The 27,397-nt window shown below is 41.1% G+C and overlaps 1 protein-coding gene across 8 annotated transcripts in view; it reads right to left on the bottom strand.

Moving 5' to 3' along the window:
- The window catches only part of NCOA7 (nuclear receptor coactivator 7), a 156,533-nt gene that overhangs the window by 12,658 nt on the left and 116,478 nt on the right, over positions 1–27,397 (bottom strand). For 7 of the 8 annotated variants that reach the window (XM_047101533.1, XM_047101530.1, XM_047101528.1 and 4 more), the window contains 3 exons: positions 12,758–12,905; positions 3,519–3,644; positions 2,086–2,238 (listed from right to left, as the gene is read on the bottom strand). In XM_047101533.1, coding sequence (XP_046957489.1) covers positions 2,086–2,238; positions 3,519–3,644; positions 12,758–12,905 — 427 coding nt within the window. The remainder of the gene's footprint in view (positions 1–2,085; positions 2,239–3,518; positions 3,645–12,757; positions 12,906–27,397) is intronic. The other variant, XM_047101534.1, reaches the window with a different exon arrangement.

A 27,397-nucleotide genomic window follows, 5' to 3' on the forward strand; every position in this document is an offset into this window, starting at 1 on the left:
TCATTCCCAGACAGATTTACAGGTGTTGTTCTATCATGTCCTCAAACACAGCAAAGCCACATTCTTGCCTTGGGGGTGAATGGGGTGTGGAAAGCAGAGTTGGTATCCAGGTGTTTTCAAACACAAGCGCCTCCAGGGTACCAGATTCAGTAAGACTACATCTCCTGATGAATAGAAGAGCCTTCAGGTACAGGCCTCCTTTACATGCCTGCTGACAGGAAGCTTGATGGAATTGTGCTGCACACCTGCTCTGTGTTGCCAACACCTTCCCCAACAAATGTGGTATCTTTTGGTAAACTAGTACGAGAACTAATCTATACTTATGGTGAGGGTTTGTGTGTGGTCTAAAGCCATGTAGCCATATCTCATCTAAAACATAGCATCCAACATCTCAAACATTTCACTGAATCCCTGAGTAATTCCATTTTACACGTACTTTGTTATTATTACTTTTTAAATTTTTTAAAGTTTATTTATTTATTGAGAGAGAGAGAGATTACACAAGCAGGGGAGAGGCACAGAGAGGCAGAGAGAGAGAGAGAAAGAGAGAGAGAGAGAGAAAGAGAATCCCAAGCAGGCTCTGCACCACCAGCACAGAGCCTTACATGGGGCTCTAACCCACAAACCACAAGGTCATGACCTGAGCTAAAGTCTGACACTTAATGGACTGAGCCACCCAGGTGACCCAACCTTTGTTATTAATTTTTTACCTTGACTGTACCCAGCTGGATCATGATTAAATAAAGTATCATCAATTAAGTAATAATAACAGTAACCATGATAATAAACTTCTCCCCATACTTCTTTATCTATAGTAACACAGCAATAAAGTCCCAGAAAAGATCACAGTTGAGAAAGACAGTGCCTTCAGTACTCCCATGTCTCCACTAATTTCTCCCAAGACAAATTATGATAGCAAAGATCTATTCCCCTAAAATGATGCCAATTATATAGCTTCACAGCAAGCTCCCCAGGGCTTAATAGTGCCCCATATGTAACAGGCACTCATACATTTTCTGAACATATGAATAAATGAAAGACTGTTGAATAAAACCTGCTTCCATGACAGAAAGAGAAAAGAATGACATCTATATCTTACAAATGTAAAGGAATTTCATCTTGATATAACACAGACCAGACCAAAGTGAATAAATAGCAGATGAGACATCTTCCTTTTGTGGAGCAAATGCCTGACTAGGTAGTATATGAAAGAAACCTATAAACATTCCACTCATACCCCAAGCTGACTGACAGAAGCACTAGTGAAGGTACATGGGGGTAATATCTAGAATTCTCCTCTGCCTCCAAGACCCACTACAGCACAGGTGAAAGGGCAATGAGCAATGGTACAGAGCATTCTTTGCTATTTCATAACAATCGGGCCCCTCAGGTCAAACACACCCTGGCTCTGAATGGCTCTCCGTCTCAGCAACCATGCCGGCACGGTTTGTGGGTACTACCTCAGCTCCTGGAAAGAGTTCTGATATGGCACGAGAGCTTTCTGTAACTATCTCCCTTTCCAGACTTGACTTTTCTCCAACTTTTCAGGCTTTAGGCTGTGGAATATCAACATTGCTTCCTACTGTATGGTGAGCACAGGAAAAAAAAAAATTCTGTAGAATATGACTGTATTTGGAGATACGCTTCATTTTCCTTTTTGAGATGCATTCTGAAGTATGTAGGGGTGAAATGACATAATAATTGGGATGTACTTCAAAATACTTCAGTGAAGATAAACCAACAAAGAAAGACAGATGAAGCATATGGGGCAAAATCATGCTAAGTGTAAATCTGGCTGATGCGGAATTCTTGTACTGGTCTCTCTCCTGTTGTGTAAGTTTGAAAATCTTCATCAAAACAAATGTTTTCTATGAGGGCTGCCTAGGTGGCTCAGTTGGTTGGGCATCTGGCTCTTGAATCTGGCTCAGGTCATGACCTCAAAGTTCATGAGTTTGAGCCTCACTGCCAGTGCAGAGCCTGCTTAAGATTCTCTCTCTCTCTGCCCTTCCCTCTCTCTCTGTCCCTTCCCCCCTCTCTCAAAATAAATAAATTATTTTTGTTTTTCTATGAAAGAACAAGCCTCACCTGATTATCCATATCTTTGATGACCAACAGGACAGGACTATCTAGCGATGCTGACTTCCGATAAAGAGTTTTCAAACTGGTCCCATGCTCTAATGTGCTATATGCAAGTCTCCATGGATACCCTTGTACCCTTGCTGGAAGGCGTCGGGCCAGCTGCAAATCCAAAGATGGAGATGTAAATATACAGTTTGCCCACAAATCCCTCATAAGCTTACAGCACAAAGCAAGAACCTGAGGCTCAAACTCAAAATCACACTTACTCACATGTTGTTACTCTTTACTCTGGCAAATATTTGTCACTATAAACCAAGAAAGAGAAGCGAGAATCACTGCTTGATGGTGTTGACCTTGGTAGGGATGCCAGCCAGAGCACACATTCCCTTTCAGGGTCATGAATGAGGGGTCACTATGCAACTATGCATTTGAAGATACAGCACCCAGCTTGATATGAATTAGACACGAGATCTCCCTTTTACACTTCAACCTGACCTTCAGCAAACAGTTCATGGTTCTCCGATGGTTCTTTCTAAATGCTCATAGGCTCAGAACTACTACTGATATTGGCAGCTTCTCACAGAAGTGAGAACAAGAAAACATAGGTGTTTTATGCTAGTAGTCAAATAAATGCAGTCTGTCCTCATCTTGTTTGTATCTTTCACCTACATTAACATTTAGCTTGAACTGGGCTGCCATAAATACCAATAATGCATATCTCTTCAAAACTACTGACAAAGGAGGCTATGAAGTAAGGAAGTTTTCAGAATGCTTAACATCAGTTCTAATATCAGCATGAACTCCATCTCCATAACTGCTTGCTCAAGTCTCCCGGCTTTCCTGAGCCTTCACAGGCTCATCGGCAAATTGAGAGATTGAACTCGATTCTTTAATGTCTCTGAAATGCAGATTTCTGAGTTGGCTAGTGGGAGAAATGCAAGAGATTCCTTACTCAAGTTCAAACGCAGCACATGATAGTATTTCATAAGAATTGAAGAGATTTTCAGAAAATATAAAGTGAACAAGGAAAATTACAGAAAAAAAGGAAAATTACTCCTAGTGGTAGGTAGTTTTCATAAAGCTAGGGAAGTGTATTTGCTATACGACTTTAATTGAACCCAAAAAGTTGAAAAACCATTAGAACTCTGCAGAAATCGCCAGGATAAATTTAAATCCTCTTGTGAGTGTTAGGAATATGCACAGGACTGTGGTAGGACAATTTAAAAACTGTTTTGAAGACATGAAGTGGCTTTTCATTCAGGTTTAGGAGATGGATGTAAAGCGGAGAAAGGACACGGACATTGGTTGGGCTGCTGGTGTTCTTTCTTTAAACCCTGGCCCTTCCTTCACCCCCAGTGAGAGGAGCAAATGCAGTCAGGGATGGAAAATGCCTTTTTCAGGCCTGGAAGCCCCGCCCTATGTCCCAGGGGAGAGCCCACCTGCTCGATGTGCATGTTCTCCAGGAGTGCGCTATGGGGCTGCAGGACTGGTAGGGCCACTTCATCGTCCTCTTCATAGTAGCTGCAGGTGCTCTTCCTGCGCTTTGCCTCCTCAACGGTGATGATCTGAAACGGAGAAGACAAAGCCCCCAAAACCTGATATGCTTGCTTTTCTGTCGCCTGCTAAAAATGGCCTCAGGTACACGGTTGCCCAGAACAGGTGGAGTTTTAGCAGTAAGACGTAAACTGAACCAGGACTCTGGGAAAAGGGCTAATTTCAACTTCAATTTCTGAACAAATGCAGAATTTAACACAGTTCAGCTGAGGTACTTAATACGTACAAATTAAAGTCATAGGGTTTCCACCTTTACTACGGCTGCCAAGTGCTCATTGAGGGTGCATCATTATGCATAACTCTATAGGTGACATACCCTGCATCTAAATTTGAATTGTTAAGGGACAAATCAGGAATCATTTTGTAAGTCTTCTATAAACAGGATAATTGGTAAGTAAGATTAGTTTTTTTTTTATTTTTTTTAAATTTATTTTTGAGACAGAGAGAGACAGAGCATGAGCAGGGGAGGGGCAGAAAGAGAGGGAGACACAGAATCCAAAGCAGGCTCCAGGCTCTGAGCTGTCAGCACAGGGCCCAATTCCGGGCTGAAACCCACAGACTGAGATCATGACCTGAGCTGAAGTCGGACACTTAACCGACTGAGCCACCCAAGCCACCAGATAAGGATAGTTTTTAAATCAAGACTCCTACGAATGTTTTCTCTCAAGGCTATGGCACATAGCAACAAACGCTGAAGAAATAACAAATGGTAACATCCACTAGAAGCAACAATACAAAGAGACACAAAACTAAATTTAGTCTAAATTACAATTAGGTTACAATTCTTTATGTATGATTTAGAAACTATCAAAATATTTTTTCCTTCAAAACTGAGAAACATGATTTTATACACATTTATTATTTCACTGTAACTTGCTTATGAACAACCAAAGTCCATTTCAATTTAAAATCTATTTGGGGGGGGTGCCTGGGTGGCTCAGTCTGTTAAGCATCTGACTCTTGATTTTGGCTAAGGTCATGATCTCAGGGGCTCCTGTGCTGACTGACAGGGCAGAGCCTGCTTGGGATTCTCTCTCTGCTCCCTCCCCTCCTTGCGCTTGCGGTCTCTCTCTCTCTCTCTCAAAATAAACTAAAAAAAAATTTTTAATCTATTTTTTGCCCCTCCTAACGTCTGGATAAATCACTAAATTATTTTGAAATTGAATGATACAGATAGGGTGATTAGTTCAGCAGAATACCTGGGTACTATATTTAGTCACTTTTGCATCATAGAGAAACAACATTTAAGTTACATTTAGTCAAAGTTGTCAGATAATGCACTACTCCATTTCCAATATGCACAGTGATAGTTACCTGCCACTATCTGAACTAGATTTATAGGTAAGGAAATTGGCTAACAAATTTTACTATCTTCTCATGGGAGATTTACTTAAAAAACAAAAACAAAACAAAAACACTGTCAAAGAATCACAAACCCAGCATTTTAAATGTATTAAATAAAGCGCACTTTTTTTGTGAACTCCACATTTAATACAGGTACAAAGAGGGCTATGGAATGAAAAAGAATAAAATAGGGGCTTTTGAAGGGGCAAACCACATCATATCCATCTCCCAAACATTCTGCTGAAATGTCAGCACAATCCTTTCTCATTAGAAAGCATCTGAAAACATACTGAGTTGCAGATCTCTGAGGATTCACTGACATCTTAGTAGCTCCTAGGGACTCCAGCATACCTTCACAAAAGGCTCTTGGTCCGGTCTGGCACAATAGAAAATCTGAATGTCCAAGGGCAACCTTCGGTCTCGCATCCTGACGGGGGAGAACCTTCTGCTTGCTTTCTAACGAGGAACAGCTTTTTTCTCTGCCTTCACACCACTGTTGCTTACGGCCACTCTGAGCTACAACTGTTTTTGCAGTATCTAGTTTCCTGCATGATTGAGTTTCTGTTTCCCTTAGGAGAGGGCTCAACATTTCTACAGGAACACACCCAAATTAGGATTTAGAGCAAACACACACTTCCTGTCAGGCATTGCTGTGAGGCTGTAAAATGACACTTTCACCTTTGAAACGGTAGTTTCCTAACTGCAACAAAACTCCATTGTTGTTTTGTTTCTTTTTTTCCCCTTTTCTTCTTATACTTTTCTTCCTAATAGTCCTCTGGCTAAGCTAGCTCTTCTAGTCCTGCCTCTTCAGAGTTTTTTCCCAGCACCTTCTCTAAAGCTAAATTTCCATTTTTAAACTTCATGTATGTTCCTGACATAGGTTTGAATCTCAAAGGAGCCTTTACCCAAGGTAGGTATATTACACTTACAACAAGGGCATTTCACCTCAATGACACATTATGTTTGTCGGATATGCGGACCTTAAAAGAATGGGAGAACATCCTGGTTTATATGAGGCTGAGAAGAAGGCTACTTTACATTCAGTGTTTCAAAAGAGCCGACAAAGGAACATTTACCTCCTTACCTTTTAGAGTACTCATCTTAATGACTAATAAACATGATGAGTTCTCCTCTACTTCCCAGATCAGATGACAGGGGGTTGGGAAAACATGTAGATGACCACTGCATCAATTTTCAGTGATCGTTCTGTGACTCTTCCAGATCCAAATGGCTTTTGTTTTTGGGTACTGCTGAGCACATCAGAGTGCTATTGTACAGCTCAAGCTGGGGTGTGTTCTCATGAGAATTCTGGCAGATAACTCCATGACCAGACCCAGGTCAGCCGGAACTGATTTTCAATGCACCAACCGGGACACAAATTGGGGCAGAATCACTTGGATTTTGTGCCAGTGAGACAGCACTGGCACTCTCTTCAGTTCCTGGCACTTCACAACAGCTAGCATTTACTGATCTCTCTCTCGATGATGGCACGTATCAGGTACTTGGCCAGGCTTGGGGACACAAAGCAGTCCACAGTCTCGAGAGGGTGAAGAGACATCAGAGAGACATTTATAAATAATATGAATGCCACTCCATGTAATACAAATGCTAATGGTAGCAACTCAAAGGTGGGGACACCTAGAGCCTTGGGAGATGGCTTATTCACAGAGCGGATGGGGCTGCAGTTTGAGAGCAGAGGGTGCAGTGTGGAGAGATGTCGGGGTGGAGGGTACAGAAGGAAAACAGGTATGTTTGTTCTAGGTTCACTATGGCTTGGGAATAGAAAGGAAGAGAAGTAGAGATGAAGCTGGGGAAGGACGGAAGTGGAGAAAACCAAGAATCTTAATGCCATGAAGAAGCTGAGAACTTATCCTAGGGGCCACTGTGTCTAAAACCTGGCTATTCTTCAAAATCTAGGAGCTTTAAAAAACACAGATTCTGACAATCCTCTCCCAGACCTACTAAATTTCTGTCTCCAGTGGTAAAGGTCTAAGAGTCAGTTAAAGGAAAACAAATCACCAAGTGTTGGTCTGATGATTGGCCAGGTGGGTAACGATAACCGTAGGCAATGGAGAGTCCCTGAGTGTTTGAAGCATGGGAGTATATGATCATATGTGTGATTTAAACAAGTTAAGTAGATAGCGCAGAACATATATGAGACCTTTAAATATGATGAAGGAAACATCAGAAACCATTAAGTAGTGTTGGAAAAAATTACCTATTAAAAATATTACCTATCATGTATCAATAAATCAACTGCAGGGGCGCCTGGGTGGCGCAGTCGGGTAAGCGTCCGACTTCAGCCAGGTCACGATCTCGCGGTCCGTGAGTTCGAGCCCCGCGTCAGGCTCTGGGCTGATGGCTCAGAGCCTGGAGCCTGTTTCCGATTCTGTGTCTCCCTCTCTCTCTGCCCCTCCCCTGCTCGTGCTCTGTCTCTCTCTGTCCCAAAAATAAATAAACGTTGAAAAAAAAAAAAAATCAACTGCAGACTGAGTGGGGTTTAAATTTTTACTACAGGGCCACCCATACCTAAAAACACTATAGGGGGAAAAAAAAACAAAAACAAAAACAAAAAAAAATCCAGCCCTTCCCCTGCTCACACACATGCTTCTGCACACATGTGCTATCTCTTTCTCAAGAAAAAATAGAGGAGAGGGGCACCTGGGCAACTCAGTCCGTTGAGTGACTGACTTCAGCTCAGGTCATGATCTTGCAGTTTGTGAGTTTGAGCCCTGCATCTGGCTTGCTGTTGTCAGCACAGAGCCTACTTCATATCATCTGTCTCCCCCTCTCTGCCCCTCCCTTGCTCTTGCTCTCTCTCAAAAATAAATAAATATTAAAAAAAGAGGAGACAAAAAATTAGTATCATTTAATCATAAAGAGTTCAGTATTAAGATTCTTCTAGAAAAATGAGCAAAGGAAATGAGTGGGAATCACACACATACATACACACACACACACACACAAACACACACACACGTGTTTTTCATCTATTCTTTCCTCAACCAAGGAAATAAAAATTAAAACATATCATTTTTATGCTTCCAAATTAGCAGAATTTTGGGGGGAATAACAGTAATAATCCTTGCTGCTGGAATAAACACAGTGAGAGGGGTATTCCTCACATTGCTGGCAAGTTAAGTTGCCATATATAAAAAAAAAATAGGATCCTTTAATACTCTTCTATCAACTAATATCACTCCTAGGAAACTAAGGGAACAGTAAGGGTTAAAGATCATTTCACCCTTGTGAAAAACTTGAACCAACACAATGATTCCTAAAAGTGGGGAATTGTTAAAAAAATTATAATTGAGATTTTAAATGTCATGCAACCATTAAAATGAGGCTTAAAAATCTTTAAGATGACACAATTCCCACAAGATGTTAGGTGGGAAAACCAGATGCAGAACTATACTTAAAACATGATTGCCCTTTGCAAAACTAAAAAGACTCCCTACCCCGAAACCCCTAAGAAAACATCCTAAAATAAATGAGAAAAAAGGGAACTGAATAAAATGCACAAAACTGTTAAGGGTGGTCACATATTTTTAAATGTTCTGCATTGTACTTTTCTGTAGTTTCCAAATTTCCTACAATAAGCAGGTGTTACTTATATAAAATTAGGACATAAAGCTTACTTAAAGAGTCTGTGTATGGGAGAACAGACTGGTGGTTGGGTTGGGTCTGGAGGTGCCCTTGGGAGTCCAAGTGAAGGATGCAGACAGGCTGACTGGGGCACGTTTGATGGAGGGAAGCAGAAGTCTCTGTACCATATAAGATCACAATCAATAAAACTCTGACTAGATATGATGAAGGAAAAGAATCTAGGATGATATCCAGGTTTCTAGCTTGGACCACTACCAATTGAGATGGGAATACGTTGAGAATAAGCAAGTTTGGGGGCATGAGGAGTTGTTTTGGACATGCCGAGGATCAGACACCTGCTAGCTTCCAGGGGAGTGACAGTCCCCCTCCGGTCCTCCTTCCCAAAGAAGCAGCAATGCTGTTGCAGTGGCTTGGCTTGACGGTAATGCTGGTACGTGGGGCCTGCTCCTGCATGCGAGGGAGTGTGGCAAGCATTCTGCTGCTCGTTGCACTTTTGGACTCTCTCTGCCATGTGGCCAGAAAACAGGGATAAGGCAGCCTGACCAGTCTAGCCACTTCTCTCTCCAGTTATGAGCACAAGTATTAGCATAAGCACGAGGAGCTTGGAATAGGCCAACCAAGTTCTTCCTCCTTCTCCATCCCTTCTTCTTTTCCTCCTCTTCCACCACAGATCTAGAGTAGTTTCTTAGAGGGATTTTCCCTCTCTTTCATTCTCCTCAGTGGCTCAGTCTGAGAAGGCCTGGGGCAGACTGCCCAGGCCCACACTAGATCTTGAAGCAGACCTTTCTCTCCCTGTATACCTCTTTAGCTCCTTTCCCTTTGGTACTGGTAGATGTGGCCTCTCTCTCCTCCCACTGGGGTTAGCAAGAGCTGAGATTCAAGGATGGGATTAGTGGAGAGAGGCAGAACAGTCCTTCAAAGGGGCTGCTCCCACTCAGGATATTCAGGCCTCATCAGGCAAGGATTAACCGCCTTACCCCCGAGCCGCCCCCCCCCCCCCCCACCATGTTATCTAACCTTCTCTCTGGAACTCCATATTGGAGCAAGAGGCCACAGTCTCAGTAAGAAAATGAACACTTCAGGGTTGCCTGGGTGGCTCAGTCAGTTGAGCATCCTACTCTTGGTTTAGGCTCAGGTCACGATCTCACAATTTTGAGAGTTTGAGCCCCACGTCAGGCTCTGCACTGACAGTTCAGAGCCTGCTTAGGAGTCTCTCTCTCTCTCCCTTTCTTTCTGCCCATCCCCCACTTGTGCTGTCTCTCTCAAAAATAAACTTAAAAATAAAAAAGAAAATGTACATTTCCTGGCTTTGCTTCCTTTGTGCACATATCTTATGGGGCCTCTTAGAGCTGATTAAGTGAGGACAGAACTTGATATTCTTGGGTGCCTTGGCCAGAATGTCAGTATCACACCACCTCTGCCTCATGGGCACTTGCAGCTGTGCCTGGGGGGCGGCTATGAACTCTAAAGTAGCAGCTCGGGAGAAAGAGGTATGTGGTGTAGGCAGATGTGGGAGTAGGCAGCATAAGCTACAAGAGTTGATGAGCTCATCCAAGGAAGATGTAACAGATGAGAAGACGGCCAAAGACAAACTCCCAGAGACAGCATGAGAAAAGGGACCGGCAAAGTTGACTTGGAAAGACTGGCCAGAGACAGGAGCAAAAAAAGTAAAGAAAAAAAAATCAGAATTTATATAAAAAGCCAAGGAAAAAAGAGCCTGAAAGGCTTAAACAGCTTCAAACAGTAGTTTCAAATAAGGAGCTTTGTGAACTATGGGGAGACATAACAAGCAAATAAATTTGGGGATAATATGCTACAGAGCTATCAGGCAGTGAGACAGGAAGTGAGTACAAGCACACATATGAGAGAACCTGGCATTCCAGAAGTTATCAGACCTAAGGGGCAGGTTCATTACCCTTGCTCGTCCCAATCTGGCAAGGTTCCAACCTTGGAAGGATCCGACTGTGCACTTGATGATCTAAAACCAGGCTGGGATTCCTGGAGAAAAATCACCCCTCACTGTAGCCTGGGGCTACTATAAACATGGCAGACCCAACAGGGCTCTCCATACCAGACAGCTACCCCATGGCAGTCCTTCACATTTATCCTAGTCTTGAGGCTATTTCATATCTTCTCCATATTTCTCTAACTCCTCCTTCACTTCAGGAGATCCCCTTCCACTGCAAAGAAACCATCGGATGAAAAATGCCACAATTTACCACCACTCAATCGGCATTTTATTTGCACACATCCTATTCTTTTCTACTGCCCACCCACTTGTCTAAAACCAATCCTATCCCTATCCCCACTTCTCTGCCAATTCTCAGAGATCTGCTCTCCTGATGAGTTCTTTCCTCATTCCCTTATCTTCTGACCTTCTACCCTGGGTTCCTAATGACCTCATCCAAAAGGTTAAAGTCTCTCTCACAAGAGGGAAAACCTTCCCAACCTCACTTATTCTTCCAGTTCACCACGTCATTTTTATTCTCCAGAACCAAATTTGAATTGTTTGCCCACCTTTACTAGTTCAACTTACTTATCTCCCACTCATTCTTTGAACCACTAGAATCTAAATTTTGAACTTACCACTTTAATGAGACTGCTCTTGTCAAAGTCACCAACTACCTCCTTGGTTTTAAGTCCAAGAGACATACCTCAGTTCTTATCTTCTGACTTTTCTGCAGCATAAGTCATTTTGACCATGACTCCCCTCTCGAAACATTCTCTTCCCTTGGTCTCTAAGACATGACTTTCCTTGTTTTCTACCTTCTTCCCTGGCTGCCTTTGTGGTCTCTACTGCCTTTGGCCCCTTTAAATGCAGGTATCCCTAAGGGTTCTAGTTTGAGCCCTGTTCCCTTTCCACTGTAAATACTCTCCTAGGATGACCTCATCTATACTCATAACTTCAACTTTGCCACTGATTGCCAAATCATGTCTTTAGATATTTCTCCTAAGTTTTATTCTGTCTCTCGAACATTCCACAGACACCTCAAATTTAGATTAAAACCAGAATGCAGAGCATTTTCTACTAAATCTAATACTCTTGCTATGCTCCTATCTCAGCAAAACGCAGGTACCACTGCCCCTTCAGTTCCCACTCTAAAAACAAAGAGTTCAATCTCCATATATTCCTTACTTTCCACATATAATTAATTACTCACAAAATACTGTGTATTCCAGTTTCTAATTATCCTTCAAAAGCACTCAATTTTCTCCACCCCCACTGCCACTCTTGCAGCAACCATTATCTCTTGACATTGATCCTGCACGGGCCTCCTAATGGGTCTCTGAGCCTCAAGTGTTGTCCAACTCCTCCAATCTCTTGAACGTCTGCCAGAAAGACAGAGCTCTCTGAAATGCATATGTGTGTACACTTCTCCAGACTCAAAACAGTTCAGTGCCTTCCCACTGTCTTTAGGAAGATAGACATGATCCATAGGTCCTTTGTGATGTGTCCTTACTTTCTTTTCCTGCTTCATTTCTTGCCCCTCCTTCAGCTTTGCACCCTATGGTCCAGCCACACTGAACCTGTTAGTTTATCAAATGTCCCACATCCTGTTTCTCCCTCTGTCATTCCTCTGTACAGATTTTCCTCTCTGGCCAGAACATGGCCCATGTCCTATTCTACCCCAACTGCCTGAACTCCCCCTTCTGATGTTTGTTCAGATCACTCCTTCTGGGCAGCTTTAACTGATCCCCCTGGCTCCATTCAGGTGCCTGGCCCCATGCTCCTACAGCACTTGGCACTTCCCCTATAATGGCAATTATCTCATTATATTATAACGATTCATCTGTACTCCTTGATGCTAAATTCTGCTTCTCTCATCCATTGTGCCATTGAGAAGGGCTTGGTAAGTGCTCAAAAAAATTATGAAGGGCTTTTCAGACCACATTAACGAGGCTGAATTTCATCCTGTACATAAAGGGGACCCATTAGCAGTTTTTAAAAAGGAAAGTGAAATGGCCTGGCAGCGGTAATAGTGGTGGTATTTATGTGACACATACAACTGGCTCAAACAGAGGAATAAAGTTATTTCCCTCTATAACTTCAAAAGTGCACAGGAAATCTAACTTCTTGCCAGCCGAGCAGTTCTTGGTATCTGGACACAAGAAAATTTTGATTGCATAGTGTAATTTAATGGCCACAACAGTCTAGCCCCTCTTGAGTGCTCACCTCCCAGCTCTTGGTGGTTGGCTCACTGAAGAAGTTGTCGATCATATTCAGTTCTTCCTTTTCCACGACCACAAAGCCTTGCTCTTTGGCATCTTTCCCATAGACGTCAGGAGACCACTGAACAAAGAACGTGTACAAGTGATCCACCCTGAAAAATACATTCGTCATAGGAGTTAACACCAAATCTACTTTCCTGGCAGGCAGAAGTAGGAAGTTGGGCACTTGCAACCATCCTTTTCCTGCTTGGCAAATCTGTTTTGCTATTTGGGAATTTTCGCACCGTGAAGATGACCTCTACGAGCGCGTTCCAAATTTGGAAAATAAGTCAACTAGTGAAAATAGAAGCCCACAGACACTGAGAACCTGTCTCAATCTGAGGAAAAGATCAAGAGAGGGGACTTAAAATTGAAACACATAATGGAATCTTTACACCAAATATTTTCTCCTTGTTGGGTCTTCATTTATTGGACACCTGTATTCAATGGGAAAAAAAAAAACTGATCTGAACATTTAACTGGAAAAGATAAACAATACTTCAGTGGGTTTTTATGTAACTGAAGCACTATTATCATTTTAACAAAACACCTTTAATAGCTACAAAGTAAATAATACTAATTGTTGTTTTAATATTAGAAAGAGACCTGATTTATTGACACGGAAATGTGGTTGGCTTCCTATTTCTCTGTTCTCTTACACATATTTAACACCTGGAGGTACTGTAGCATCTTACCAAACTAAATCAATAGAGAGATGGCTAATTCCCAAGCAGAGAATAAGAACTCTGATCCCAGCACCTGCAATATCCCCCCAGGTATGAGAATCACAGGCTCTCTAACCTTCGATTCTACTCCCACATCCATCACAGTGGGTGGAGAGAGTGACAGGTATGATCAGATGATTCTTAAAGTCTTTTCTAATTACAAAATGGGAATTTCAATGTAAGCCTACTGTCTGGGGCAATATTAACTTATTGCTAATTTTTAAAAAGTTGTGATTGTAAAAATATTATAACAACATCGCTATAGCTTGAATGTTTGTATCCCCCCCAAATTCATATGTTGAAGCTTAACCCCAAATGTGATGGTATTTAGATATAGGACCTTTGAGAAGTGCTTGGGTCATGAGCCCTCATGATTGGGATTAGTGCCCTTATAAAAAGAGGCCTCTTTTCACAATGTGACACAGTGAAAGGATAATTGTCTATGAACAAGGAAGTGGGCCTTCACCAGACAAATCCGCCAGCACCTTGATCTTAGACTTCCCGGCCTTTAGAACTGTGAGGAATACCTTTCTGTCATTTATAAGCCACCCAGTCTTATGGCATTCTGGTATAGCAGCACAAATTGACTAAGACAAATATTAAGAGAATTAAAACAAAAAAGAAATGACCCCCACAATTCTGAAATCCCAATGCAGCAAAAGGTTTTTAGGTTTCTATACTCCTATCTGCTCTTGTCCACATGCATATAGTTTTCATTGTCACCTCAGGACCAAAATATAATTGTTTGCTATACATAACATTAAATCACGCACATTTGCCATGTTGCTAGTCTTTGTACGGATTCATATTGGCTAATTTCATGAAAGTACTAGGTCATAAATAACCTGAATTCCTGTGTTGTCAGGATATTTAGCTTCTTCCCAAGTTCACATTACAGTGAACATCCTCAGGCTCTATGCCTTTCACCATCTTTTGCATTATTTCCTCAAGGTGAGTTCCTAGAAACAGGATTACTGAGTCAAAGGGCATGATTTTATATCTTGTGATTCATCCTGCCAGGTGGCTTTTGAAAGGCTCACTAGTTTACTCTTGACACCAGCAATTTAGTTTGCATTAAAGTTCCATAACAATCTTGCTTATGCTTTTTCTAGAAAAATAATTTAATACATATTTAAGTTTTACCTTATGCACTCGGCATTTCTCTGAGTGTTGATGTACTGAACAAGTTTCAAATGTTTTCTTCCTGGCTATAGCTTTTCTTTCATGAATTAGCTCTTTGTGGCTGTGAAGCCAGTATTTTCCTTTTCAATTTGTGGAAACTTTTATAGAATGTAAACACGAACCACTACCAAAGTGGTTTCAAAGCTGTTGTTTTCCTTTTTATATTAATCATATCCTTCCTGTCATAATACAGGATTATCAATTTTCATATACTTTAAGAGTATATTTCCTTTGAGATTTCTCCAACTCTGCATGGAGAGTTGGCATCCAAGACAAGGTGTGCATCCATGTCCATGATATACTATCATTTCTATTCTTTTAAAAAAACAGATATAGATATAATTGTACATTGATGTGATGGTTAATTGTATATGACATCAACTTGGCCATTTTTTGGTCAAACACTGGTGTAGATGTTGCTGTGAAGGTGTTTTTTAGAAGTGATTAGCATTTAAATCAGCAGACTTATGTGGATCCTGAGAAACTTAACAGGAACCCATGGGGGAGGGGAAGGAAAAAAAAAAAAAAAAAGAGAGGTTAGAGTGGGAGAGAGCCAAAGCATAAGAGACTGTTAAAAACTGAGAACAAACTGAGGGTTGATGGGGGGTGGGAGGGAGGGGCGGGTGGGTGATGGGTATTGAGGAGGGCACCTTTTGGGATGAGCACTGGGTGTTGTATGGAAACCAATTTGTCAATAAATTTCATATATAAAAAAAATAAAAAAAAAATCAGCAGACTTTCAGGAAAGCAGATTACCCTCCATAATGTGAGTGGGCCTCATGCAATCAGTTGAAGGCCTTAAGAGAAAAAGACTGAGGACCCCTGAATAAGAAGGAATTCTGTCTCTAAATAGCCTTCAGACGTGAGACTACAATCCAAGTTTTCCCTGGGTCTCCAGCCTATCAGCCTCCCCTTGTAGATTTCAGACTTGCTAGCTCCCACAACCACGTAAACCAATTCCTTCAAACAAATCCTTCTTTCTATATGTATTTATATATACATATCCTTTTGGTTCTGTTTCTCTGGAACTCCTGGACTAGTTAGTTAGTACAATGGACTATTCTGAAAGGGTATATAAGAAACTGATTGAAATGGTTACCTCTGGAGAATGGAATGGCGCGGGAGAAAGACATATTTTATATCATACGGATCTTTAAGTTAATTTTTGGAATAGGCAGGACATTTTCCTGATTCTAGCATCAAAACCGTATTTTAAAAAGCAAATAATGAGAAGTTTCCTTCTCACCCACATCGCTGTCCACCAAACTCTGTGCTCACCCTTTTCCTTTATAGGTGACCACTTTATTCATTTCCTGTATATTTTTGTAATGTTATATAGATATAAATATAAATATATATTCTTTTTGTCTTCCATTTCTACAGAAGATTGCACTATTCTCTGTCTTGCTGTCTTTATTTAACAATACATCCTATTATCTTTCCACATCAATATATGGCTTCCTCATTCTTTCTTTTATAGCCACACAGTACTTTACTCTGTGGATTAGCCAGCGCTTATATAATCATCCTCTATAGATGGATGCTTGGGTGGTTTCCAAGACTGTGTTGTTACAAATAATGCTGTGACGAATAACTTCACGTGTGAGTCACTTCACACGTGTACAGGTATAATTGTAGGATATATTCCCAGAAGTGGGACTGTGTTGTCAGAGGAGCAATTCCCTTCTAAACTTGCTATGTAAAAACGATATTGCCCTTTTTAGGAATGATATCATTGTTTGTCTTCCCATCAGCAATACACACACACACACACACACCCTCTCTCTCTCTCTCTTTTGAATAGCAGCATTCAAAAGCATTTATACCATGCAGTATACATTCTCCTATGAAAAATTAACTTAGAAAATATTAATCACCACCCCAGAGAAATTTGATGAGTATACAACGATAACTCCTTCAGTTTCCTAACACTTATAGTGTTAAATATATATATTAAATATAGAAATATAAATATATAAATAAATATTATATCATGTATTATTATATATTATAATATAATATATGATATAATATATATTATTATATATAATTATATAATATAATATATGATATAATATATATTATTATATATCATATTATATTACACATATTTTATATATTAATATATAAAATATATAAATATATTAAATATATTTATTAAATATAAATATATAAATATATTAAACATAAATACATTTTTATATAAGTAAATATAAATATATATTAAATATATTATACTGTTAAATATATTTTATATATATATAGAGAGAGAGAGAGAGAGAGAGAGAGTCCATCTCAACTATATTTTGTAATAGAGACACAAATATGCTTCACTCTAACTCTTGGAAAGGAAGATAATTACTATGCTCATATCTACAATGAATAAAAGGATTTCCTAATTATTTGTTCGCTAGTTTTCCTGTGAGAAAGGAAAAAGCAGTCCCTGATACCTGCCAGCTAGCCTGGGCCTATCAGCCAGGCCCAAGTGTTGTTAAAAGCTGGCGTGGCACTCACAGCGAGGTCCTCATATTCTCCTGTTGAACATAAACAATTTCACAAAACATCAACATCTGACAAGACCACTCTTTGACCATGATGAATCACGACAAAAACAAGACCCCTCTGAGGTCTCATATCTGAACACAAACTAAAAACATGAACATTGTCCAGCCACAAAAATGACCAACAGCCCTCCAATCTGGGTGATGAGTGACTCTGCTGCTTTACTAATTATAGCATTGAGCTCTTTAGTCTACTCCTTCCTTCCTTCTTTCCTCTTAGATAAGACTTGTAAGATATCCAATCATAGAATGACCTCTGCTTCCTGATAGCATCTAATCTAGACCAAATGTCCACTCCCCTAAGTCCTCCCCTGAATCACCTAACACAAATCTAAATCCTGCCCTCCTTTCTAGCACCCTCTTTCTGAGATGGCCCACAGTCCCATGGTGTGCATTCACTCTCACAGCAATGAATCAACCCAACTCATTCAACTTCAGTAGGTTTCTGGTGGTCTCTGGCCAGAGGGCACTGCTTCCTTCAACTCCCAGTATTGCCCTCATAGAGATTACCTTCAGGAATATTAGAGCTGATGGGGATATTGGTTTTATTTAATTCAACTAACTCTCCTTAAATATGAGAGAATGGGGGCTCTGAAGTCTACCATCAGCATCACAGCCAGGGCTAGATCTTCTGAGGTGACAATTAGGGTTCTTTCAATCATACTAGAAAGCCCTCCCCTTATTCCACACTGATTTCTAAATTGCTTCCCAGTTAACTTCCTGGTTCTGACACCAGACACATTTTTGTCACTTTTTGGACCTACTTTCCATGAAGGACTGCTCATTTGTTCTCCAATATTTGACCCTCATAGGGAAAGTCACTGTGTAAGTATGGACACGGAAGAAGCACGATAAAAGCTCATGCTGACACATATCCCTGTGCAAGACTGCAAGGGAATGAGGAGGGAGGTGCAGATTTGGAATTAAGATTTCATTCTTTCTTTTTAAAAAATTACATTTGAGAGAGAGACAGAGACAGAGAGAGAGCGAGCATGAATGGGGGAAGGGCAGAGAGAGAGGGAGCCACAGAACCTGAAGCAGGCTCCAGGCTCTGAGCTGTCAGCACAGAGCCCGACACAGGGCTCAAACACACGAACTGCAAGATTGTGACCCAAGCCGAAGTCAGACGCTTAACCAACTGAGCACCCAGGTGCACCCCCCACCCCCCACCCCCCAGGCATATTTCATTCCTTCTTAGACATAATAAGAAAATATAAATTGTGCAAACTGTGGGCCAATAAAGATTTTAATGAGAGATCCTATCCTAGAAATTGCCAGTCACTTCCCTTTTTGGTGACGAAGACATTAAGTTGCTTGAGGAGACCCTTTGAGCGGTCCTTTTAATTATGTAGATGTGAGGGTGAGTAGGATTTATTATTGTGGAGGAAGGTATAATTGGACATTTCGTACTTGATGAAGACAACTTTTTCTTACAATCCACTTGGAGGGGGATGGGTTAGAAGGTGAGAGAGAGGGAAGATTTGTATAAAGTCCAAAAGATTTCCTGGGAAGGAGGAATCCTGTGCCTAATACCCTCCCTTTTGAAGTTCAGATTAAAGCATCTCTGATTAATTAAGGTGTTCCAAATAGAGGTAAACCCATAGAAAAAGGCAATATCCTTTTCCCCACCCACCTTCTTGAAAAGAAACTCTTCAAGGTAGTGGAGGGAATGGTTTAGACTGATAACCTGGGATCCTTATGAATGCCATGATTATTTTGGGAATAGGTCAATTTGGGCAGAGTGTGCTGATGGTAAAACTTAGACCAAATTACCTGCCACACTGGGCATACCAGGGAAGGAAATGGCTACTTATGTCATATGTGTAAGTTTCTCAGAAGCTATAACAAGGTGTAGGGGCGGGGACAAGGTCAATGTTGGCATAAAGCATTCTTGCCTGCCAGTGCCATTCTCTCTACAATAAATATCTCAGTCTGGGGCAGGAATCTGGGATGACCTGATAAAAGGGCCTCTTCTCCCAAACCTCTTCCCTTGGGACTGCTGGGTTTCCAGTGAGTGGTGAATCAAGCCTCTGGATTTGTTTGTTGCCAGAGGGTCCCATTCTGGAACAGCCTGTAGTGTGTCAAAGAGCAGCCAGAGCAGCCCTTTACACTGGGTGAAGCATTTTGGACTTACCATAGAAAACAGGATCGAGAAAGGAGGGAAGGGGTACTCTCAAAGTATCACAGAAAAGAGGGCCAGAGTAATAAAAATTTTTAATATTAAACAGAGAAGTGAGCTTATGTTTTAAGCAATACTGATGACATAATCAGTGACCTAAAAAGATGTGATTCCCTCTCTCAAGGACGTTACATTGTACAGCAGCTCTAAGAGGCCAAGTATTACCATGCCCAACTTAAAGATCAGGAAATTGAGGCTTAGCACATTCAGTAATGTGCTCAAACACACCCTCTCTGGAAATGTTCCAGCTAGTCTAAGCTAACTGCCTCTTCTTTTATGAATTCTCTACTGCAAGGAAGACAATACATTTTTGTATCTGTCCACAGTCAGATGTCTCATAGTGTAGGTCAACTACTTCCTTGGCTTTGGGTTTCATTAATGAAGCTTAAGTAATGTTAGTGAGGTGCCTTAGGTGGCCCTTAGGGCACATGCTGCCCTCTAGCTCTTCTTCCTCCTATACCTTCTGTCAATAGGCTCACAGCACTGCCAAGACTCTGTTCCACGCTTGGGCAACATCACAGAACAGCCGCCTCACCTCAGCCATGCTTCTAGGAATGCTTCTCCACTGGCTGAAATGGACAAGAGAGAAGCCCTGAATAGCCTCCTTCTGGTTTCAGGGGGTAGGCCCTATCTCTGCCACCAACAAAGTCACTCCAAAGTCCTGGGAAGCCTCAGGTAAGCTGAGATGAGAAACCTCAAAAGTACGTTCCGCAAATGGGGCATCCTAATGGAAAATGTTCATGTCCCTTCTCTCAGATATGTTCAGGACACCAGGACACCCTAATTTCCCTCAACAACAGCCTCTCACATAAAAACTCATTTTCTGACATGGACATGGCCCTCATACTATGCTTCTGAAGGAAAAGCAAAAGGAATGAAGAACTAAAATGGCCTGTGCCACAAGAGAACATTAAAGTTCATTTGGAACCAATCTGATTACTTAATTCTTCGGCCTCTAGAGACCAAATGGAAGGAATCAATGTCCCTCTTTCTAGTTCTACTTCTGCTCAATTCTCTACCCTTTGTTTATTTTTTACAACTTAATTGGGGGAGGGGAGGCAAGGAAGAGGCTATGACCTCATCTTTTTTCCTTCTATATTAGAGTGACTGTAAGTTTATTTAACCTAATTCCTGGAATGGTTCTTTTTGGCTAACTGGGTTTTCCTGGTCATTAGTTCTCAGAAGTCAACCCTGACCTCTGAAGACAGGCCTCAAAGTTCTGGAAATTCCCTCCTTGTCCCTTTGCAGACCTCCCCTTCACCCACTCCTCCTCCTTTCCGTTCCAGCTCTGCTTTCACCTTGACCCCCACTCTTCCTCTCTCCCCATCAGCCCCTCCTGGATTCACATACTTCAGGCCAATCTTTCCATTTCATCCTCACTGGCATGCCCTAGAAGTTCAGCTTTGATCCTCCTACTGCACCTGGCCTTCCAAACACCTTCTCACAGAAACAATCACCTTGCTGACTCCTCTCTTGGGACAATGGATGTTGCTGGGTTTTCTTATTTGTGCTTAATGGATTCACTACAAATCAAAGACACCTAACCTTGGCTAAGAAAACCCTCCCTCCCTCATGGGGCTCCCTACTGACCCCTAACTCATTTCCTTTACTCTCTAAGCAGTAGCTATGCCAGACCTCTGCTTTTGCAAGCCCTCTACCTTTCTCTCCTACCTGCCTTCCTCTCTGAACAGAGGACTCTCCATTATACCATCCCAATAATGCACTCCCCTCCACCTTCCCTCTTAGCATCTTTCTCTTCAGAAGAAGGAACTTCTCTTTTACCCATTTTAACCCTCTCGTCTGTACTTTCGACAGTCCTGATGCTTGGTGAACTTCCTCCATTACTTCCACCCTACCTCTCCATGCCTTCATTTCCTTCATCTTAATCCACAAACCTACTTGCATTTCCCCATCCATCAATATAAAAGCCTCTGGATTTTGTTTCTCCCTAAAACTCCCTTCCTGTATGCAATCTTCCCTTCAGAGCATATTGTTAGCATTTGGGTTAGCATATCTTCCAACTTCTTTTCATTCTGGAATTCTTCTATTCTGATTTTATTAACCTTTTAGCATATGCCCTTTGTTAAACCTGCCTCAGATACTCTCTGGATGGAGGCAGAGTTTTTAACCTTGTTGACTCCCTCCCTACTTCAGTGAAGCTGATTTTTTCAAAAGTGATCTACTGTCAATTTCAACAGTCATCGTTTGTCTTGACTTCTCAAAGCCTGTTGACGGTTTTTTTTGAAACCCACTCAGGAACTTACCTGTGGTTTCTGATGAGTCACTGAACTTCCCTGGCCTTGGCTGCCTAAGGATACCTCTGGTCAAGGCAATACAATTACCAGTAATTACGTCCACACTGGCCAGTATCAGGTAGCAGTGGGCGTGGTAACATACGTGAGCAGGGAATGAGGTCAAGTGCTAGATCCTACAGAGCCAAATATTTAAGGGGGAAGCAAGAGTAGTAGTCCTGGAAGGAAGCCAGGAAGAAACGACAGGAAGGCAGAAGTGATCTTATAAAATGCAAATCTGATCACTTTCACCCAGCTGTATAAAATCCTTCCAAAGTCTCCCTGTAGGTTTAAGGACAAATTCAAACTCCTTGGGGGTGCCTGAGAGCTTTGTTTTGTGCCAATCTCCAAAATGTGCTCTTTCCTCCAGCAAGAGGCTCTTGTACCTTTGCTCTAACATCCATTCTTATGCTGCTGCCTCTTTCCTTTATTATTCTTATTTTTTAAAAAAGAGTGATGACAAGGATAAGCCTAGAGAAGAATCCTCTCAGGCTGGGATCAGAGGCCAGGGGCCATGGTTACTCTGACTGCTGAGGGAGGGGAAATGGCATTCTACTGCAGGGAACATGTGCAAAAGGACATGGCATTTAAGAGCAGGGTGATGCTAGAAGGAGGGCACAGTGGACACAATAGAAAGAAGGGCAATGTAGTCAGGTCGCGGATGACTTCTAATTGAGGATTTTGTAATGAGGACAGGGCCATGGAGATGCAGCAGACCCAGGCTCTGCCCTAGAGGACTCAGGTTAAAGGAGCAAACAAAAAATCCAAACAGTTCCAACAACACAGGGACAGAAGACATTTGCCATCTGAGCAGGGAGGTGCAGAGCAGGAATTCCTGAGGGGTGGAATGAAAGAGCAAGAGGGAGTCTTTGCTCAATGGAATGGCCGGAAAGGAGAATGAAAAAGCCAGAGGGGCTGGGTAACTGGGTGGGTCACAGAAAGTGCTGAGCACAAGATAAACTGCTTGGATTTTACCCTGAGGTTACTGTTCTCCAAAGTGTATTAGGAGTGGCTCCAGTGACTTCAGATGGTACACAGAGGAACATATTTTAATAGCTACAGTTTTACTTAAAGAATACTAGTAGTAAATACAGCTGGCACATTAAACTTCTGATTTCACAGATATTACTGCTCAGGAAAAGGCTAAGTAAAAACATAACTGACAAAAGTTTTCTAAAGACAACTATTAAGTAAACAGTAGGACAGATGGTATGCAGACATGGGAATATTGGTGAAGGAATGTGTGAGTGACTGAAGCTTGAGAAAGCATCACTGTGGACACTGTGGAGGAAACAGCCAGGGCTTTAGTAGGAAGTGGCCTGGCCAGATTTATAGTTTAGAAAGACCACTGTGGAGCCAAGTAGAGAAGGTCAGGAAAAGATGGGACTAGAAACAAAGGCTCTGTTGAGAAGGCTACATTAGTGATCCAGCCAAGAGATCAAGACCAGAGCCCAGACATGGCAGCAGACACAGGAGAAGCTTGCCCACATTCTCCTCCAGGCACAAAACCAGCGCCAACTCATCCAGCAGCAGCCAGTATACCAAAACCTGGTACTCAGGCTTTGTGTAGGTTTTCTGTCTAGTTACAAACTGGAGCTTAGTTACATTTCTTCATAAACTTCAAAGATCCTTATCATCACCACAACGCTCCTTTAGGGATTCACTCCAAAGAAGCCATCATATTCAAGTTACAAATCCCCGTTTAGCAGATAAAATTGTCATCTGTGAAAAAGAAATTCAAAGAAGGTAAATTATATAAGTTCTTGGAAGGCAGCAGCCTTACCTCAGAGGCAGCAAAGCATTAAGAGAAGTAATAGTAAGGGTAGTGGCATAAATAACTTTAAGTGCATTGACAAGTTCATTTTTTCCCTCATAATAACCCCATGAGGTAGCCAGTATAATTATCGTTTCTGTTTAACATAAGAAGAAAGAGATGCTCAAAGAGATTAACTTGACCAACACCACATAGTTTGTTATGGGTAGATCTGGGATCAACCTTAGGTCAGTTCATGGTCTCAAGCAATATGCTTCACCATTTCCTTTATGGTTAGTCTCACTGTTGTTTCCTTAAAACTCTGTAACTGACAAAACTAGAGGGTTGAGGGATATAAAACATGATGAAAAATCTGAGTTGATGTATGTGGAACTTGAGAAACTTAACAGAAGACCATGGGAGAAGGGAAGGGGAAAAAGTAGTTTCAAACATAGAGGCAGGCAAACACATAAGAGACTCTTAAATACAGAGAACAAACTGAGGGTTGATGGGGGTGTGGAGGAGGGGGGAAATAGGTGATGGGCACTGAGGAAGGCACTTGTTGAGATGAACATTGGGTGTTGTATGTAAGCGATGAATCATGGGACTCTACCCCCAAAGCCAAGAGCACACTATATACACTGTATGTTAGCCAACTTGACAATAAATTGTATTAAAAAAAAAAAATCTGAGTTGATGCTTGGAACAAAATATTACTATTCATACTTTAGGTATATGGGCTTTAGGTACAATTACGATGTATTTTCTTAAAATTAGCTATGGTGGGATTTTAGTTCCTGTTAACTTTTTTTCCCTTATTTATTTATTTATTTATTTAAACATAGTTATGAGGTAAAGTAAAAAAGCACACATATCTAAGGTAAAGAAAGACCTGAACTCCCGAACTGGTTTCATTTGTTACTAGCTGGAGGCTTTGGGAAAGTTCCCTAATCTCTCTGAGCTTCTAAAATGAAGATAAGAAAACCTAGCTCCTCATAATAGGTGTCTGAAACATTAAATGTACAAGGAAGTTCTATCTACTTTCAGACAGACCTTTTACAAAGTCCCTTCCATGTGATTATCTAAAATCTTGCTACCACATAGACCAACAAACTTGACCAAAATGACCTAGAAGCAGTTAAGGCATTCTTGTCTTATCAAGGGCCACTCACCAGTAGGAAAAGAAATACACAGCAAGATATAATCCCTCAACCACCTGATTTAAAAATTATAAGCAGGAACCATCAAACAATTTACTAGCTATGCATTAGAAACACATGTTATGGCACAGAGAATGGGAAATAATAAGACAAGGAAAGGGAAGAAGAGAGTAAGAATGTGACCCAGAGAGTAAGGAAATATACATGTATGCAGTCCTCTCATTCACTTGTATCGTTGATTATAAATTACAGATAGTCCAGTGCACTTCAATCTAAAACCTCCCCAGACCCCATTCTGAATACAGCCAGGGAAGCCCAATAACGCAAAGCACTGCGGATCACAGAGGTTGTGTACTAAGAAACTACCACCTCTGAAAACCTACCTCAATGGCCTGACCCAAGGTCCTTGTATGAAAAAGGTCATTCTCCTTGCCCTGTAAGGTCCCTTTCAGATTCAATATTCTACAATTCCAAATGAAACCAATGGTTAGTACTTCCCTGGTGTAATGCTCATTCTCAAAGGTCTTAGTGTATTCATAAAAAGAAAATTTATTTACAAAATACCAACTAAATATGCTTCATTGTCCTAGTTCATCAAAAATAATACGAAAGTTCTTCTGAGAATCATTGATCGGAACAATTACAGTTATAAAAAGGATCACTTAAAAATAAGAAGAAATTGGGTGCCTGGTGGCTTAGTCGTTAAGCATCTGACTTCAGCTCAGGTCATGATCTCATAGTTCATGAGATTGAGTCCCACATCAGGTGAGCACGAACTCCACTTCGGGTGAGCCCTGCTTCTCTCTCTCTCTGTACTTTGTGGGATTCTTTCCTCCCTCCCTTGCTCCCTGCCCCACACTTCCATCCCCTCTCTCTCTCAAAAAAGAAAAAAGAAAAAATTAAAAGTTTATATTAATATCAACACTGGAGGCCTCAGGATGGTGGCCCATACCTTGGACTCAGCATCTGTACTTTTTTATTTAAAACAGTGGCTAATACTTAAAAATTGAGGAAATTTGACACACATATTCAACTTCTTTTGAAAAAGATGGGAAGGCCAAGCAACCCAAGGCTCACATTCCCACACAGCAGCATTCCGCTGGAGGTACAAAGGCACACAGGTACGCAACAGCTGGTCCCTAGAGCTGGTGACTAACACTAGCCCCCCAAGCTTCCCTCCCACCACTCCTCCCCCTGGCTCCTGCAGGCCTTTCAGCTTGCAATAATTACTTCCTACATACTTACTCCCAAACAGTGTGTGCAGCACCCATTGGCATGAACTATTCTGCAGCGGAAACCGGCCACGATCTACACTCCAAAGTGCTGGTGTTCACTCCTGCGTCAGAAAACACAGCCACCCCAGCGAAGAGCTCCTACAAAGGGGGTTATGTTTCCATGAACTTAGGTCTGGCTATACAGTCACTGATTAACTTGACGCTTTTGCCAAAGCTGGTTACTGAAATTACTGAAGGGTGGCTGACTAATAGTGCTTCTAGAAGGTGATGATGAATTTCTAGAACTTTAAGTTAATAAAAGCAAAAGGTAAAGTGATCAGAAAAAGAACGGGAGGAAGCAACATCACTTCAAAACATTTGAAGGCATTAAAAGAAAAGAACATTGGGGCGCCTGGGTGGCGCAGTCGGTTAAGCGTCCGACTTCAGCCAGGTCACGATCTCGCGGTCCGTGAGTTCGAGCCCCGCGTCGGGCTCTGGGCTGATGGCTCAGAGCCTGGAGCCTGTTTCCGATTCTGTGTCTCCCTCTCTCTCTGCCCCTCCCCCGTTCATGCTCTGTCTCTCTCTGTCCCAAAAATAAATAAATGTTGAAAAAAAAAATTTTTTTTAAAAGAAAAGAACATTGACATAAGTGACTAATGATTCTATAACTTGCATTCGTTTAGCAGTTTTCCAGAACTTAAACTTGTGTTAAATACAAAGAGAGAAAGATAATTTCTTTAGGGATAGCTTTAGAGACTTTTTTTTTTTTTTAGTAATAACACTTTTATCTTTAAACATCACAACAAGAATATAGAATGATACAATTGCATGTTATACCTGAAAATTACAGGGTTTGTATTCTGAAATATACCTGTTTGGGCTAAGTAGGGCCTAAGCTGCTCTAGTGAGATTATTTAACATCATAATCTTACTGGCACCGACAGTCATCAAAGATTTCAATTTAACCTTGAACCTGTTAAAAGCAAGAGGATTTTTGGTCAGAAAATTCAGCACTAACTATGGTTAAAGATTTCATACTAGAAAACTAGGTTAGTGTTTGATTCCTTTAATTCATCCTTTTTTCTCCAAGGAAAATGCTCTTGAGAGGATTTTGCTTAGTCTTCATGAGGGTCCTTAGGATTTGGAAATCTTTCTGTTGTAAATCTAGTTTAAGAGGAGAATCAATTCTCATTTTTATGATTTTACCTCTTATTGGAAAAGTAATGCATGCTTACTAAATGCACACTCAATATTTAGTGGCAAAGAAAGATACATGTAAGTAAAAGCAGTTTACATAATACCATTTACACACACATACACATCCAATTATCATATACATACAGATACACACATACTATCATTATATTAATTCATACACAGAAAAAAGGCCAAAAGTCTACAAAAATAAAAATAAATTGTAGTTGGCTTGGTGTAACAAATTACAAGCTTTTTCCTCCTTTTTGCTTTTTTGTAGTTTTCTAAATATTATATAAAGTCTATGCATTATTTTAGTTTTAAGGAATAAGGTATTTAAATATTT

The sequence above is a fragment of the Lynx rufus genome, unplaced genomic scaffold (genome assembly GCF_022079265.1).
Source record: "Lynx rufus isolate CCGP_SWC_20201006 ecotype Redwood Valley unplaced genomic scaffold, mLynRuf1.p SCAF_6, whole genome shotgun sequence".
Classification (NCBI taxonomy): domain Eukaryota; kingdom Metazoa; phylum Chordata; class Mammalia; order Carnivora; family Felidae; genus Lynx; species Lynx rufus.